Raw genomic sequence first — 19,267 nt, forward strand, 5'->3', positions numbered from 1 at the left:
GACAATTTCCAGATGTTTTAAATGGTTTTTATTTTTTAAAATAATTTTTACCAGTTAACTGGTTGTTTTGCTGGGAATAGGGTCTGCTAACCTCCTTACATTGACATTTGGGAGGTCTTCCTCCTTGGGAGAAATAGTGTACCAATTAGGAAAAAAATATCCACTCTGAGTCACAGAGAGACAAATGATGGAAAATATGGAAACATTTATAACAGATATGTGGGACATAATGAAAAGTTCTGAAGTTCTAATGTATATATAATAGGAATCTTAAAAGCAGAAGAGAGAGGCAGAAACAATATTTGAAGAGAAAAGACATCAGTTCCCATAATTAAGAAGTCCTAAGAATCCCAAGCAGGACAGATACAATGAAAATCACAGCTAGACATGTCATAGTAAAATTAGTAAAACCAAAGAGAAAGAGAAAACCTCAAATGCAGCTAGAGGGGAAAGAAGATGTATTACCATAAATGATCAAAATGGAAACCAGAAGAATAGGAAGATGTCTTCAAAGTACAGAAGTAAAATAATTGCCAATCTAGATCCATACCCAGTGAAAATATTCTTCAGAAGTGAAGGTGAAGTAAAGATATTTCTAGACAGCAAAAACTGATGAATTCAATTTTAGCAGAACTGATACGGTAAAGGTAATTTTTTGAAGAGGAAAGAGGAAAAATGTAGCAGGGAATGAAGACCAATATATGGGATAAAAATTTGGGAAAAGTCTAAATGAATATTGACTTAAAACCAGTCGTAATAATATCCTTTTTAAAATTATTTAGAAAATTAAAATTACATCAATAATACTGCTTAATTTGGGAATTGTACATTAAGTTGAAGTGTTTTTAAAGTCCTTGGTTCTAAGATGAAGAAAGTTGTAAAATTACTAACCTAAATGTTAATAAGTCAAGGATGCATATAGAAATCTCTAGGGTAACCACTAAAAGAAGAGTAATGGATAAATAACTAATACAGGGGAAGAAAATGAAAGCATTCACAGTGTCAGATAAACAAAGATTTCTTACTAGGACACCAAAAGCATGAATCATAAATGAAAAAATATATAAATTTGGTTTTGACAGAGTTAAAAATTTCTGCTTTATGCTTGGTACCATTAGGAAAATGAAAAAAAGAAGCCACATTGGGAGGAAATATTTACAGTACATATGTCCAACTTAGGACTTGTGTCATCTTTATATATCATTTGTGTATATTTGGTTTATTCCAGTAGTGCCTGGTTGATTTAAATAACATTTGTAGAGTAACCAGCATAAGAGAAAAAAACCATTATTACCTCAACAGATAAAGTATTTATGAAAATTCAACATCCATTAATTAGGGAAACTCTTAGTTAAAAGGAAGAGAGGGAAACTTCTTGATACTGAAGAGTACCTGCTGAAAACCTATAGCAAACACCATGCTTAACAGTGAATTATTGGTTGTAAATGAGGCAAGCACTTCCCTCTTATTCAACAACATACTGGGACTCCTGGTCCAGGCAATAATGAAAGGAAAAAGAAAGGTATCTCTTTGGAAAGGAATTAATTATGCTGTCTTTATTTCCAATTGATATTTTAAAAATCCAACAGGCTATATAGGTAAATTACTAACATTAAGAAGTGATATATTTCAGTTAAGACACAAAATCAAATGTCAAAATAAAATGAACTTTAACCAGAGCTTTAAAGCTAAACCAAAAACAAACAAAAGAACCCAGTGAATCATTTTCAGTCACATTGCTCCCACAAAACACATTGTCCTAAGTATTTACTTTTATTGAGAACAAAAAATTTTTTTGCACTCTTAAGTAAAATTTATGCAATTTGTTTTAAACTTAGAAAAGAGAATGTACATGATCAACATTAGAAACAAGGGCTCTATCTGTAGATATAAAGGATAAGAAAAATTAGAAAAAACATCAAGTGGTTGCTCTAGGTTAGCAGGGTCCAGTAGCCCTCCAGCAGTGATAGAGATGTTTTGTATCTGCACTGTCCACACAAGTTAGCCAGATGTACCTATTGAGCACTTGAAATGAGGTCGGTGTGACTGAATTTTTAATTTTACTGAACTTTAAATATCAGTGTAATTAACAGGTGGCAATGTGATTAGATGGTATGAAATTGGCTTAGGAGCCATATCTTGAATTCTCATTGGTATGGAAAGCACACTGATTTTACTTTGATTGTCTGAATGTGGTCTGGCTGTGTGGGGTGAGGATCATATTCTTTGACTTTATTGAGGGGCTGATTATAGAAGCATTTCTCAAAGCCATCCCCTTCTATGTCTACCATAGTTAAAAAAGGGATTATTTTTATTTTTCCTTTTTTGTGGTAAAGTACACATAACATAAAACTTAACTTCTTAACCATTTTTCAGTGAACCGCTCAGTGGTACTAAATACTTTCAGATTGTTGTGCAGCTGTCACATCATCCATCCCCATCCCCACTGAAACTCTACACATATTAAAACAGTAACCCCCCATTCTCCCCTCCCCCCAGCATCTGGCAATGACCACTATACTTTCTGTCTATGATTTTGACTACTCTAAGTATCAATACCTCATGTAAGCAGAGTCATATGGTATTTGTCTTTTTGCGATTGGCTATTTCACTAAGCATAATATCCTCATATCCTCAAGGTTCATCCATGTTGTAGCATATTGCAGAATTTCCTCCCTTTTTAAGGTTGAATAATATTCATTGTATGTATATATATATGTGTGTGTGTATGTATATATATATATATATATATATATATATATATATATATATATATATATAGCTTATCCGTGCATCAGTTGATGAATAGTTGGGTTGCTTCCACATTTTAGTTATTGTAAATAACACTGCTTTGAACATGGGTATCCAAACATCTCTTCAAGACCTGCTTCCAGTTCTTTGGGGTACATACCCAGAAGAGGAATTGCTGTATCACATGGTAATTCTGTGTTTAATCTTTTGAGGAACCACCATACTGTTTACTAGAGCAGCTGTACCATTTTATATTCCCATAAACAGTGCACAGGTGTCCAATTTCTCCATCACTTGTTTTCTGTTTTCTGGTTTTTTTTTTTTTTAAAGTAGTAGCCACCTGAATGGGTGTGAGGTGGTATCTCAAGGGATCATTAGTTTTGTTCAAAACACTATTTACTTTAAAAAAAGAAAATAGACCTCTTTTATCTCATTTAGCTTTCCTTAGCTTCTCTTTTCTCCTCCTGTCTAAAATAGAAAAATTGATTTCTCCCAATTGCACAAGGTTATTGTATCATATAAGATAACGTGTCTGATCTGTTTCAAATAAATCGTAATGCTCTATAATGATGTAGAGCAATAATATTGTGTTATGTTACACTTAGTTTCTCCTCTTCATGATATGTCATGTAATTAGGAATAATATTTCTTTAGTTGAACTACATAATTTATCTTCATCCTCTCAGCTGCCACATCAACACTGGAAAGTCATAGGTGAACATCTTTCTCCGATACCTGCTTTGGGCTGTTGCATTTCATAGCAAGTGTGTAACCACAGGTTGTTCCACCTCCAACAAGGGTTGTCCCAAATACCAATCTGCTTAAAGCAGAACAGTTTTATCCTATCTGTATTCAAATTTTCTTTTCCCAAAGTGCCTACTTTAGTTAAACATCAGAGTTGCAGAGTTAAAATTATCAGTCTATAGAGTGTGAGAAAAATTAAGAAAACGCAAATGTACTTTGAGATATGTGTGCCAGGGTCAGAATTCCCCTAGTGTGTTGCTGGGGCCTTAGATGATAATTATATGTCCCCCTGTGTTTTAAGTTAAACGCTCTGAAGAAATGTGTATTTAAAATGTTCCGTGTAGTGAACATCACTGCTAATGAAGAAGTTAATATTTTATTTCTTCAGAAAGAGATGAATGTATTTAATTAATTGAACATTATTTTGTGTACTTTGATTAAGCTTAGTATCATGGTTCATTAAAAAGTACAAGGAAACTGTAGTTGTATGAAACATATGTTCTCATAGGATTTGTGGAGGAATAATTATTTTTAATCACTGAGAAAGACTGAGGAACCTATTATTTGGAAGTAATGTCCTTTGTGTGTCTCTGCTTCATTGGGTGAAAAGAAAATGATAATAGTATATGTGGTCAAAATTAGTATGATAGAAAAGACAGAAGGTTACGTTTTTAAAGGAAGAATATTTGTGACATGGTTACCATAATGGCCCCTGATGTTTTATGTGGCTGATCCCTCACTCATTAAGGGTTTGAATCAGTTTTTAAAGATTATTAATACGTGTTTTGCTTGAGTTAAAAATAATTGACTCATAGATTTTAATTATTTTCTACTTTCAATCAATCATGACTTTAAAAAAAAGTTTTAAATAGTATGATCCCAATGAGTGGTGGCCTATTTTAGCTCCATGTAAATATATTTCGCTGCTACCACACTTGTTTTGATTGATTTGAGTTCTTTTATTAAAAGAGACTTGCCTTAGTTCTTCCTACTGTGGAAAATTGATTAGTTGTCCTCTCGGTATCTGTTCATAAAACACCTGAATTATGCTGAAATGAATGAGTTCATCAAGACATGTAAGAATATGCCAAGTTAATTTCCCAGTAGAGGTGATTGGGGCATGGCTTAATTGAGAATCTGAGAATTTCTGGTGAAATCCTATTAAATCTGTTAGTTCTTTTATTTACTCAGTAAAGGCAAAACTTTATAATATCAGTTAGGGTTTAGTGTGGGAAATAGAACTGCTTTAGGTATTTTATACAATAGTTGTTTATAATGTTGGCAGATGTGGCCCTGCCTAGGCTTCCAAGAAAGAATGGATAGCACAAAGGGGGAGATTCACTACAGAACAGAACAAAATTTATCTTTTATGACCTTGCTGGCAAGAAGTAAAAAGACAAATTAGCAAGTATATGGTCCCTGCCTCTCTTCCACATTCTAAATCTCTCTGCATTGCATCTAATTTGCCCCTGGAACCTAGCTCTAGGGAGTGCTGAGCATTTGGTTTTGTAGCCTCCGTGGAATAGAAGAGTATATTAGGAAGTGGGGCTAGAGGCTGACTACTATTGGGTCATACACAACAGTGCAGTAATCAGGTTTTTCTTTCTGTTGAGAAACATGACCTTGCCTTGTCTTTTTCATAGCTTTTGAGCCTAACCTTGTGGTACTCAGCAAACGCTGGTTGAATTCATGTTAGACCTAATATCACATTTACAAACACATATCCATGCATTAGTAATGTTATATTCAACCTGTAGTTTCTTTACAGTTTTTTTTTTTTTAAAGCTTCCTGTCCATTTTAGTTGAAACTAAATCATCTATGAATGCAATTAACTGGTCACATGAAAACGAAAATGTTCCAACATGCTGGAAAAGAGTTTAATTTCAATAGTAACAAAAAATATAAAATTTTAGTATTTTTTCCTGTTACTTGAGTTAATCATCTTCCTCACTGGGCTCTTCGCATCTCATTTTGGATATAATGTTACTGTTTTCTTCAGTCCGCATTTTCATCTTGTCCCTGCTTTAAGGAAGTCATATTTTGGGCTGGAATTAGTGAACAAATACATTGTTCACATAGTGTTAAAGATGATTAACTGAATTCTATTTCAAATGGTATTCTACTTGAGGCTTGCTATTTATTAGCTTTAATGTCACTGTTTTTTTTCCCTTGTAATGAACTGAGCTTTATGCTTTAAACATCATTTTTGTTTCAGTGTATCATTTTGATACATTCAAACAGTTACTACTTTTACTCTGTTGGGTTTCTAGAAACTATTGTAAAACAGATTATTCTATTGTGGTTTGTGTGTTTTTAAATGGTAAATATTGTAATTAAGAGTTGTGTTTCCAACCAAGGGTTTTTAAACCAAAATATTTTATGCTTAAAATGAAGTTGTCATTGATGCCAAGATGTAAAAATTCTTAATCTCTATAATAATTAAAATTTTAAAATATTCTTTATTTTTGGTAAAATGAGTATAATACAAACACCACATAATTTTACAGTGCGTGTGTTTAGTACACTAAAAAGTGTGTATGTATAGGTACAACTATTGTATTTTTCATTAGTAAATAGAGTCTTTACAAATGATTGTATTTCCATTTGGCTTGCCCCTATTTTGGTATTTTTTCCAAATATTACAGAATCAAATTATTTGAATTCTTACAGAAGGCATTATTTGTGAATATTTGGGAAAGGTGTCTTATTGATCAGATTTTCTTGTTAATCTTTTTCCTCTTCCACATACTCCTTTCAATCCTGTTTCCCCTACCAACACCAATGTTAAGGGCATGTCCATCTTGAAAGAAGGCATCAGAGGGAAACAGGGCAGGAGTGCTAGGCATGCTCTTGCCTTAGTGGTGTTGGTTGTTTGAGTTCTGGGATTGGCTGGCATGAGCATTCATTGTCTCTATCTCTGTTTCTGTCTCTCCCCCATCCTTCCCTCTCTTTCTCACTCTCTGTTTATTACTTTCAGCAGCAACCGTTGAATTATCTTCTTTTTGTTCCCTTTGTCACTCCCTAATGTTGTTCGGGGCTCTTTTCTTTGGACAAATACTTATTGTTAGAAAACATTACATAATCAGATAAAGACACTGAAGAATAAAACGTAAGTATAGATTTGGTAGCATAAATGGGGAAGAGGCAAAATTTGAAATAGAGAAGAAAGAATTGCTCATATTTATCACATTTATTCAAAATAACTTACATGTCGGTTTCCCCAACTAGGCTGTATGGTTCTCCAGAGGAGTAGAACATAGAACCATACCGTCTTATTCAGCTTTGTGTCTTGGCAGCTTGGTTGTTGCTGAATGCGATAAGTGTTTATTGGACTGAATGGAAACATATCTGTATTTTCTTTAGGAAGACTGACAAATGTTAATAGTGTTTTTTTTTTTTTTTCTTGTCTCTTAAATGCCACTGTTCCTTCTTGTCTGTTATAAACCAGCTCCATCGAATTTGATTGCTGAAATTGAACTTAGATGAGAGAAGAATTGGTTCTCAAAGTCCTTTCCTGCTTTAAAAGGAGGATCTTCAATGATTTTTAACGTTGCTATAATATTTTACTATCCTAGTGTTAGGATAATGTCCTTTGGTGATTAATCTTTCTCAAGCACATGTCTGATCCTGTTGCACCCTTGCTCAAAAACTGTTGAAAGCTTAAACTGGATTTTGGCGTCCCCACAACCTGATTTCTCAACTTATCTTCCAGTCTTTTTTAGCCCTCTTGAGCTATCACTCTTCATGAGCAGCCTCAGATGGCCTGCCCACTCTGCGGCTCTTGCCCATGCTATCATTGGTCATGGATGCTCATCTCCTTTCCATCAGTGACCCAGTCTTTTCTCTTCTTTACACTTTAGTTTGCCCAATGTGTCCTTATTTTGTCTCCTCCTTTATGAGGTCTTGCTGATCAGAATAGTTTCTCTTAAATTTACAAACTTAAATCCTGTTTCTAGTAGTTACCATTGATATTGCTTCCCTCCTGCTTGGTCATATTTGCCCCAATCAGTATTTCTCATACAGTACTTTTCTGGTTTTGTTTTAACCCAAGTCAACCTTATCCTGTGGTTTTTCTGTCTGTTTCAGAAAAAGTTCTAGAAACTTCTATGCATCAGAGATTGTATAATTCCTATTCAGGATTTCCTTCTGTCTCAGGAAGGAACATGGCAACTTATTTAATTATTAAAAAGGTTGGCTAGTATCCAAGTCAGTAATATAGTGATGTGGGATCAATATTGGTTTGAATATTAGGGACCTGTGGCTGAAAACTATCTCCCTTGTCTTGGATTGATCACTTTATCTTCTGCTGCCTTCAGTTTCCTTATCTCTAAAATGTAGGCATTGGATTGCTTCTTTAATTCGAACATTGTTTCCAGTTAGTTATAACAAGCTATCATTGTTGAGTTCCTGAAATGTGCCAGTCACTCTTCCAGCTGTTTTATCTAAGTGACCTCATGTAGGTCATCATTCTTCTGTGGTGTAAATGTTACTGAGTGCATTTTATAAATTCACTTGTTACTGTGGTTCACAGACAGTAAGCAGTTCTTCTAAGGTCATAGACTGGCAGAGCTGGGATTTGAACTCAAGCCATGCTCTTTCCATGGTGTGCCACCGTCTCCCTATAGGTGTTACTTTTGAGCCTTTTAAGTCTAGCTGTTTTCTCATTACCATTACAAGTTTCCACATGAAGTACATAATACTGTATACAGAAATGTTTATTTAAAATAAATGCCATTCACTGTACCCTGGCTTATTTGGGGCCAGGTTTTCACTTTTATTTTATTTTATTTTTTTAATATCTTTATTGGAGTATAATTGCCTTACAATGGTGTGTTAGTTTCTGCTTTATAACAAAGTGAATCAGCTATACATATATCCCTATATCTCTTCCCTCTTGCATCTCCCTCCCTCCCACCCTCCCTATCCCACCCCTCTAGGTGGTCACAAAGCACCAAGCTGATCTCCCTCTGCTATGCTGCTGCTTCCCACTAGCTATCGATTTTACATTTGGTAGTGTATGTATGTCCATGCCACTCTCTCACTTTGTCCCAGCTTACCCTTCCCCCTCCCCGTGTCCTCAAGTCCATTCTCTAGTAGGTCTGCGTCTTTATTCCCATCCTGCCCCTAGGTTCTTCATGACCATTTTTTTCCCCCTTAGATTCCATATATATGTGTTAGCATATGGTATTTGTTTTTCTCTTTCTGACCTCACCCTGTATGACAGACTCTAGGTCCATCCACCTCACTACAGATAACTCAATTTCGTTTCTTTTTATGGCTGAGTAATATTCCATTGTATATATGTGCCACATCTTCTTTCAGGTTTTCACTTTTAAATGTTCACTAAGGTGCCTAATCTTTTGTGTGTGTTGACTGTCAATTAAGAGTAGAGGAGAAATTGTATTTTGTTGTATTTTAGTTACATTGTTGAACAAATAATCATTGTTGCCACTTACACCATAGTCTACTTTTTGTCCCTTAATTAATTCCTCATGGAAAATGTTTTAAATGTAGGCTTAGCAATTCTTCTTCATGAATATGAGAAATGGGAAGAAGGTGGGTGGAAAGATTTTTGTATGCTAGACAGAGCTGATTTCTTTATTCTGTAAACTTGCTCCATTATTCTCCTACCTTATCCAATTTTTCCACTTTTGTAATTTCAACTTGATAAATATCCCTTGTAATCAAAATATGTAAAATTATGACCTTAGATGTGTGATCCGTTAACGCTAGAATTTATGGTGGGTCCTATCCACATTATTTTTTTAATAGAATATCTCTCTCTCTCTTTTTTTTTTCCTATTTGTGTTTTAATGCCTTATTCATATGAGTAAGCCATCTGTAATTTTCTTAGAATTTGAATACAACCACTGCAGCTATTAAAAAGGGAGCCAATGGCAGCCAAAGCCAACCAATTTTAAAGGGAGAGAGTTCTTTTCTATCAAATTCTAAATGCATTGTTTTACAGGTATTATTTATAGTTAATTGTTTTTTAATTAAGAACTTATTTAGGCCGTTATTATCGTTTTTCATTTCTGTCTGTTCTTTGTCCATTTTACTACTGGGAAGAGAAGAGTTAACTTAATAGGCCTGAGACAGCTTTCCTCAGGAGGGCCTGCTTGCAAGGTAGGCCCTTGTCTGGCATCTAGGAACTTGAGTGATAATCATTTCTCTACACTGATATGAAACCTTCCCTAAATGATAAGGGTAGCTCACTGTGACTGGACCTTTTGTACAAACAAAATGTGGTTTATGCTGAACACCTGCTTTCCTTCTGGGAGTCTGGAATTTTGGTACATACTAGGCAGACAGTGCCTAAGTGACTAGCCCCTAATTAAAACTATGGGCACTGAGTCTCTGATGAGCTTCCCTGGTAGACAACACTTCACACCTGTTGTCAGAATTCACTGCTGGAAGAATTGAGCATATCTTGTGTGTTTCCACTGGGAGGGAGAAGACTCTTGGAAGCTTGCACCTGGTTTCCACTGGTCTTCACTGCATGTCCTTTACCCTTTGCTGATATTGCCTTGTATCTTTTCACTCTAATAAATCTTACCATACGTACAACTATATGCTTCAATATGCTTCTAGTTCTGTGAATCCTAGCTATCACCAAACCTGAGACCCTCAATACAACTACCCATTAATATATTTTCCCACCTGAAGAAGGAAAGAGAAAAGAAATCTGTTCAAATGTATGAAGTTTTAGTAAGTTGGAGCTTTTATAAATCTTTTGGTAATGTACTGTGAAGGGAATCAGAACATGCCACCTGAAAATATGCCACTTTGGCATATTGAGTATTTTCAGCCAAGGGCCCTTGAGAACCAGTAGATGCAGGAAGGGCTCTCTGACCTCCTGTTTCTACCTAAAAGTAGGTCAGTATTTCCCATGAGGAAGGTGCCCTCCCTGTACCAGGAAGAGAAGAACATTGTCATCATTGAAGACTGGGAGTTGATGCCAAAATGGATCTGTACAAACAAACCTAAAATAACCCTTATCTTTCATTCCCCCATATATTTCCTAGTCACTTTCCCACTGTTAAATCCCTTTTCCTTTGTTTTGTCATCTCTCCATAAATTCTTTGTTAAAAAGGTATATTAGCTCTCAGTCCCAACCACTTCTTTGCCTCTTCTTTTTTCCTGTGAAGGCACCTATGTATACATAAAAGTATTAAATAAAATTCATGTTCTTTTCTCCTGTTAATCTATCTTATGTTAGTTTAATTCTCAGGCCCAGCCACAGAAACTAAAAAGGTTCCCTTTAGGATTCTAAAGTTTTTTCCTCCCCTCCAACTGGAAGGAATTCTTGGTAAAAAGTGTGTTTCTGTGTTTTTGGATTGTTCTTATCTTTGATGGTTACTTACATAGTGAGAAATAAATAATGGGCTTAATTAAGTGATACGAAATTTAACCAGCTTTAGTAGCTGAGATACTTTCACACAGTTTAGACATAAAAAGTTCTTCAGTGTAGAAGATGCTTCCAGGAATGTATGACAGTAATGTTGGCATTGAAAATCATCATAATGGAATAAATAAGAAAATTGCCTTCCATTTAACATTTCATGTAGTACAGAGGAGGATACTAATATTTACTATACGTGCCTACCTTGAAAGCATTTATCCATGCATTAATGATGTGTTTGTATGCTTCATGTGCTCTCTCTGTGTATATGTGTGTGATGCGTATGTATGTATGTATGAGTATGTGTGTTTAGTGGAGGAATTGTTATGAGGGTTCTATAGCATAATCTTTTGATTGATGGGGGAGAAATGTTTATTACAATGAGATTATTCTGATTGGTTTTTTGAGGAAGATGGATTAAAGAGAATGTCAAAACAGTGACTGAATAGGATCTTCCTATTATGTTGTTAAGCTCTGGGCTTGCATATATTAATCCTGTGCCTATTCTTATGCTCTGTGATTACAGAAGGATAAATAATGCTGAACTTATTTTACTTCTGGATTTAAAAGAAATGCTGGAGAAATTCAAAGAATTTTGTATACTCTTGGGTCCATTAGAAATTTGAGACTGTAACCTCATTTATGTTTGTCAGCTTTTAAACATTTATCTCTTGTTGATTTTCTCTTTTCCTACAGCAGTTATTTCCAACTTTCTCACTGTATTTAAATACACAAGTCCACCTCCATTTTTATCCTTCCTCAGCAGAGAGCCTTTACTGCTATTTTTAAAGGACTATTTTTTTGTTAGGAGTTGGGCATCCAATAAATTCACTTTTTTGACGTGCTAAAATTAAGATGCCTGTGGGATTACCAAGTGTAGAAAGTCATTATGTAATTAGATATTTAAAGGTTTGGAGTTGAGAAGATCAGCCTGGCTCTGAATTAGGAATCACTTGTATCTCTGTTTACCTATATACTTACCACCAAAGGCATTGTCTAGATGGAATGATGCTTAATACTAGAACCCTATACAGTTATCTCTATTTAAAACCCTATACAGTTATCTCTATTTGACAAAAAGCCAAATATTTGAAGAGACCCAGGGAAGGAGACTATGAAAAAACAGGAAGAAAAAGGAGAACTAGTGAGGAGTATATTATGAAAGTCAGGGAAGAAGAGAGATCAGGAATGAGACGAAGTAATTGGCAGTGCCACATTCAAGAAGGATATTAGGAAAGATTTATAGAGTCCATTGTATTTGGCTGTAGGTTATCTTTGGGGATATTGATGAGAGTTATTTTAATTGTGTATCAGGATGGAAACCAGTACCAGTGAATCGAGAGGTGAATTGGAAATAAGATTGTGGGGCATCAAGTGTGGATTGCTCTTTGCAGGAGTTTAACAGGAAGGGAAGAGTACAGGGTGCTGGTTAGAAGATCATGTCAGATTGATAAAGGTTTTTTTTTGTTTGTTTCGTTAAAAAGAAAAAAAAACAAAAAACATTACTGTGTTTTTTAAGGTGGGAGAAGTAGAGAAGAATGATCCAGTAGGGAAAGAGAGGTTCAGTACATGAAGGAGAGGACATAATTGGTATAGTGAATCCCTTGATGGATGTGGAAGGAAATAGCAAAGGTAGGCTAGTTTCTCTAAAAGATCCCTTTTCCTCAGAGCCTAGAGAGGAGGAGAGACTAACCATTGGTAAGGTTCAGGATGGTACATGTAGGAAACTTGGGGGGGTGTCCTGCCTAATAGCCTCAATTTTATTTCTCACAGGGGAGCTATGTTATATCCTACAGTGAGTAAAAAGCTGGTAGGTTCAGAGATAGTACAGTGGACTGGGTGGGGGCCTGCAGAAGAATTTCTGGGCACCGAGGATGGCTTTCAATGTCCCATCACATCACCTGATACTCATGTGTGATTTTCCTTGGAGGACTGAGTAACCAGATACAGGAAATAGAAGATTTTTGTAGTTCCTCCAGAGTTGGTGGTTTTGCTGTTCAAGTTCAGTAGATGAACAGTTTTTAAAAGGAGTTTGAGATGTGAGCCAGAGAGTGGCTAAAGTGAAATTAAGAAAATTAGGTTAAAGAGCCTGGAATTTAAAAGCAGCAAAAGGAATATCAAGGGAATGGTCGTCCTCTTGACAATGAGGAACAGATGTATCAGAAGAAAAGGAGAAGAAAAGGGAACTGGGAAGATTGGTAGATAAAGCCAGAGGCCTGAGGGGGAGATAATGGGGAGGGGTGGGGTTGGACATACCTTTTGCTTCAAAGGTGACAGTTCTGAAAAAAACCCTAGGATAGGACTATAGGAGTGGGTGACCAAAGAGGCATGGAGTTAGGGTCCTATGGGAATCTGAAAGCTTAGTAAAGAGTTGAAAACATGCGCTCTGGAGTCAGACTATCTGGGTCTGAATCCTGTGCCCTCACTTGTTAGGTATGTGAACTTGGGCAAGTTCCAAGTGTTGGTTACCTTTCAGTAAAACCAAGATAATAAGAGTGCCTTACTTTAGTTTTGTGGTGGCATTGAATGAGGTAATTCATATAAAGCATTTGCACTATCCCTTGCACAACTTAACTGCTTAATAAACTTTAGTAGTAGTAGTAGTAGTTGTTGTTGTTATTATTGCCAGCTCCTTCTCATTTAGATCTCAGCTCATATGTCACCTCCTAAGAGAGACCCTCCCCAGCCACACTGTAGAATATAGACCCGTCCAAGTAGCTGTCCGTCATCACCTGGTACTATCCACTCTTGTAATTTAGCTGATAGTCTGAATATCTCCGCAGTTAGATTATTATCTTCTTTGGTGTTGAAGCCAGATCTTATTAACCTTTCTGTAAATTATCTGCCTAACACATAGGAAGTGTAACCACTCTCCCAAATCTTTGTTGTGGGGAAAAAAATAGTGTCTCTCTGCTGATCTGGAAACCACTTGAATACTGCTTGTTAATAAAGCTGATTTCTGGCATAGTGGTAAAATTTTTAGCTAAGGGCAAAGGGGTAAACCACCATCACTAGGGTTTTCTGATCTCATTTTAGAATTTTCCACACAAACAAGTGCACAGTTCTCAATTTACTATTTTGTTTGGGTGGATAAAGGAGTGACTCATCTCTTCCAGGCTGCATTGAATTTAGCAAACTGAGCAAATGCAAACCTCTTGTTTTCGAGGCATTATTTTTATGTTATTGCCATAATGTCACACCATGACTTTAATCATGAGAGAAATTTAACTTTATTTGAGCCACAGTTCAGGGATGATGAATCTGGAACTGAACATTCTGCTGTTAGAGTCATAGGAGGTTTTTAAATGTTTCCAGTCTCTGTTTGTAGGTGCTTCAGGACAGTGTAGATGATATTTATTGTTTGTCCAGCTTGCAGCGTCATCTTAGCCTTCTGAACCCAATCTTACTTGGACACATGACATTTTCATGTTACCGTTGTAACCACAGGTATTTGGAAACTAAGGCTCAGGAGGGACAGCTTATGGGATACATTGGAAGCACTTGTATTTGAACTTGTCTCTCCCTTCCAGAGTTTTACAAGAGTGGCTTAATGTTAATGATTATATCATTCTTTTATTTGTATGGAATGTTATATAATGTCCTCTCACTTTTGAAGTTAACAATCCATCTTTGCCCATTCTTCTCAGATTAAAAATATGTATGAATCATGATGATTAAGTGTAAGTTCCAAGTGTATTATTGACCACTTTTGGTTTGGGGAAGCTAGCTTTTAAGAGTTTAGGTTCTTTTCTTGATTAGGTACATATTCCACATAAATTTAAGTTTATTTAAAAATCTATCCTGCAGTGATTTATATAAGCTCGAGGTAAGTTCATCAACTTACAACATTATGTTGATTTAGCTGGAAATAACCTATCTATAAATACTTTATTGAGAGTCTTTTAAATGGACTTTCACATACAGTGTTATCTATTACTGATGTTTCTATCATCAATGCTCATTTTTTGTTACAGATTTTTATTTTATTATAACAAAATTTTAGGTGCTGCCAAAAAGTGAAGCATTGCGTATGATTGCATATAATTGCTCTGATATCTGACAAATTTTAAAACATTGACGTTTCTTCAGTTGTACAAAACACTAGGTTCTTACTAAAATAATGCACATTGTTTTTCTCATCAGCAAGACCTTCTATTCTAGTGACAGTCAATTGGAAAAAAACATATTTTTCCTTTTTGGATAATGAAGTAGTCTAAAAAAGAAAATATTTTTATAAAAAATTATTCTCAACTAATGTGATCATAAAATACATGGAAAAAGATCGTATTTTCTAGATTGATTGCTAATTTAGTGACATTAGTGATTCTTGTTTGATGATATGTTATGCATCTAATTTTGACAAGAACGTGTTCCTGATATCTCACATGCTTTCTTCCTAGAATTTAACATGTGAATTGGAGAACAGGGAGAAACAGCAACTAGAGATGTTGGATGAACTGAAGGAGATCCAGAATCACTTTGAGACATGTGACGCCAGACATAAGTGCGCTGACCTCCAGATCTCAAAGCTGACTCAGCATGCTGAGGATGCAACCAAGCAGGCCGAGCAGTACCTCCTTGAGTGCCAGCAGTCGGAGGCCCTGAGACAGGAGGCAGAGGAGAGGAGAGAAGAGCTGAAGCTGAAAGCTCAGGAGTCCATTAGGCAGTGGAAGCTCAAGCATAAGAAGTTAGAGCGAGCACTGGAGAAACAATCTGAAACCCTTGATCAACTGACAGACAAGAATAATCAGGTACAAAAGCCAAATTCCTGAGGACTGATTTTTGCTGTGACCAACCATTCATTCATTTGTCCTTTGAACAAACACTTGAATGCTATGCTGTGCATATAACCTATCAAGGTGTTCTTGATAGAAGAGTCTTTATGTCTAGACTCTTTCAAGGTAAAAGGTAACTTAGTTTTTAAAACCTTTTTAAAGCCTTTGTAATCTTTTAACATTCGGTGGCTTTTCAGAGTTTACACTTAAAATAGATCTACTCTCCTCCTCTAGTATAGCTTTTAATTCCCTAATTTGAAATTATCCTTTAATATCCAAATGGAAGAGAATCACAAAATCTTCCTTAATATCACATGCCTTTTCCCCCATGCATGTATTTTAAAATCTCATTTATTTGTATATTTCGACTTAAGTATTGGTTAGAAAGAAGCATTTAAAATGCAGCCGTTACTACTGGACCACTTTCTGGCAGCTTCTGTAAGTTAAGTGAGTGACATTGATAATCTCACCGAGCAGTATTATCAGATCTCAAACCTCTTTAAGGCTTTTGTGCCTCTTTGATGGCAACAAAAAGCATTTCATTGATCTGTGTATGCATTTCACATCATCTTTTCTCTTGTATAATCAGTTACTTTAAATGGATTTTATGCTCCTATGTTGATTCTCAACTGTATCTTTGCATTGAATTAAACCCAGATGTTTCTAAGGTAATAAGCAGGAAAGTCATGATTGATTTTTATCCATGTTTAGTCTTGGTTTATCACTTCTGCTTTGTCATTTGTCACTTGTCAAGAACTCTGAATGTTCCAGAAGAGTAGTCATTTGGATAAGTCGACTTTCTTTCAAAAGAAAGCAAAATGTAGGGCAATTATATTTATGAAATCAATTGTCAGCACTTAAGAGTGACAGATGCTTATTTCATGACAGATGAGCTGTCATGGAAAAGATGCTTTCGTTTTTACGTATGAATTTCTTGGACATATAAAAGATGGAGGAAGTGATCACTTTGCACTCATTGTGGAGTGCTTTTCACTTTAACCCCCAAGATAAAGCAGCTCTAAGCCTTTCAGGCTTGAATCTGAATTGATTTGATCCCAGGAAATTGCTCTCCCTTGATTATTCTGTTGTCAGCCTGGTTTGGCAACTGGTTCAATGAGCCTGGATATAAGGGAGGTAGCTAGAGAGAAGAGTGGTTGGGGGGATTGATTGGTTGAGAACCCTCTGGGGATTTTACTTAATTAGAGGGAATTTAGAAGGGTCCATGCCATCAGACAGTATCCTAATCCATGGTACTGAGAGTTATCTAGATTGAGCTTTTCAGAATATTAAAAATTGTTAAATACTCATTTCCCAGAATACTCTTGATATAATTATTTTTATCACTTAGCATTGCTAATGATAAGCAAAGAAGTAGTTTTAAAGTGATTGCCACAGTTAGGGTAGTATTACAATTATCACAGCAGGCATTGTAATTTCCACTTTAAAAGCCTTAAAAATTAATGCAGCATGTCGCAGTTAGAGCAATGGTTAATCAAGGAAGAAAGGGTAACAGATATTTCACTGTAAATTCAAGTGTACAGTAAGTCTGTGATGTGTAAATACATTGTAAATAACTTCGGAAAAAGTATATTTTTAGTATCTTACTGAATAATGCCTCTAAAGAGTATTTAATTTTTAATAAAATCACAGAGCCACCTTAGGGCGGTAGTAATACAGCCTACTCCTTTTTTGTTTTTTAGGACTAATTATTTTCCAAAAATGACTCCAGGGTATATTTGGAAGTGTATGTTAAAATAAAAATGATACTGGTTTACAAATAAAACACATTATAGTTTAAAGAATGAGTTAATTGTTTAATAAGTAGCCTTGTTGAGCCATTTTATATGCTCAGAAGATGCAATTTTTGCATTTTCAAAATAGTTCTGTGCCTACTTCAGTTTTTCTTTTTCCAGCTTAATTTATTTTCTGCTTTACGATGTGCCACTTAAAAATTCATTAGAAGGCCAAAGGCTTTTATTCTCTTAAAAATTGCTCTTATTTATTTTTTCCTGCTTTTTACATTTTGGAATCTTGGTAAGATTATAAGATATATATCATATCACAAAACTGCTTCATTACTGAAGAATATGGAATATCAAACAAATAGCATATCATTGCAGAAAAAACCCAGAAAGGTAAGGTTGTATACTTTCCTTAAGAGAAAACCAATTATCATATGCTAACACATATACGTGGAATCTAAAAAAAAAAAAGGGTTCTGAAGAACCTAGGGACAGAACAGGAATAAAGACGCAGATGTGGAGAGTGGACTTGAGGACACGGAGAGGGGGAGGGGTGGACTGGGACGAGGTGAGAGAGTGGCATGGGCATATGTACACTACCAAATGTAGAATGGATGGCTGGTGGGAAGCAGCTGCATAGCGCAGGGAGATCAGCTCGGTGCTTTGTGACCACCTAGAGGGGTGAGATAGGGAGGGTGGGAGGGAGACGCAAGAGGGAGGAGATATGGGGATATATATGTATATGTATAACTGATTCACTTTGTTATACAGCAGAAGCTAATGCACCGTTGTAGAGCAATTATACTCCAATAAAGATGTTGGGGGGAAAAAAATGACAATGACATGGATGTTTATATCAGGGAATCATGATATTCTTTAGAGATATGTAGATGAACACATATTGGAAGGTCTAAAATTCTATTGATATAAATAATCTAATCATAAATTGTGATACTTTTGCCTTTTTCTTTCAAAGTGCTTTTTGAAGTCATTGGTTTTTATATGTGCTTTGAAAATGATAAAGGAAAAAAATCTGAACTTGGATTTTGATCGTAATGTATACTTTTCTGAATGTTTCCAAATTCATGTTCTTTTTTTATAACATGGATAATGGGAACGATCCCTAGGTTTGGTTTGGTTTTATCTTGTTTTTCTTGTTGAATTGGTAGAATAATTGGCTTGCCCATGTATTGAGCTTTTTGCTTGATAGTATTTGACTTCAAGAATCTTAAATTGCCGTCTTTTCCTTCTGTGTATTGCCTTCATGCTGAGGGAAATAAAAGAGCTATATGTAATATATACTGTCTTTTAAAATTTGAATTTCTTAATGGTTGAAAATTAAGAAGGATCAGTGCTAAAGTGCATACTTTTTTTTTTTTTTTTTTTTAGTGCATACCTTTTTAATGTGTAATTTTTATAAGCAATTTAAGAAAGGCTAGAGCACTGATATGTTAGTATAATCCAGTAGTCTTTCTGCATGTTCCCTCACATGCAGAAAAATAGCTTTTTTTTTCTTTAAAAATTTGTCTTGTCTACCTTTTAGTTAATTCAAAAAACTATATATACTGGGCAGTCAGGCCTTTGAGGAATTGGTTCCTGTTCCTATAATCACCATGGTTTTAGGCCGTATCATTCTTTTGGGTTCACACCAGCCATTTTCAATCCTCCTCTCATAATCTTCCCTTACAGCTCTTCTTCTATGGAAGCAGTGTTTGGTTAGAACATTCCCTTCCCATTGTTCCTGACTGCTACTTATTTCTCCATTTCGCCTCCACATTTCCCAAGGATTTTCACACCTGGCTTCCCCTCAGCCTGTTTCATTACATGTAATTCTTGCCAGTATCTTCGGTGA

At 35.5% G+C, this 19,267-nt stretch overlaps 1 protein-coding gene across 5 annotated transcripts in view; it reads left to right on the forward strand.

The window, feature by feature from the left end:
• The window catches only part of CEP128 (centrosomal protein 128), a gene marked incomplete at its 3' end in the record, with an annotated part of 432,096 nt that overhangs the window by 135,474 nt on the left and 277,355 nt on the right, over positions 1–19,267 (forward strand). For all 5 annotated transcript variants that reach the window (XM_082451219.1, XM_082451220.1, XM_082451221.1 and 2 more), the window contains one exon: positions 15,299–15,649. In XM_082451219.1, coding sequence (XP_082307345.1) covers positions 15,299–15,649 — 351 coding nt within the window. The remainder of the gene's footprint in view (positions 1–15,298; positions 15,650–19,267) is intronic.

Source organism: Balaenoptera physalus, assembly GCF_965194825.1.
Source record: "Balaenoptera physalus genome assembly, chromosome: 2".
In the NCBI taxonomy this organism is placed as follows: Eukaryota; Metazoa; Chordata; class Mammalia; order Artiodactyla; family Balaenopteridae; genus Balaenoptera; species Balaenoptera physalus.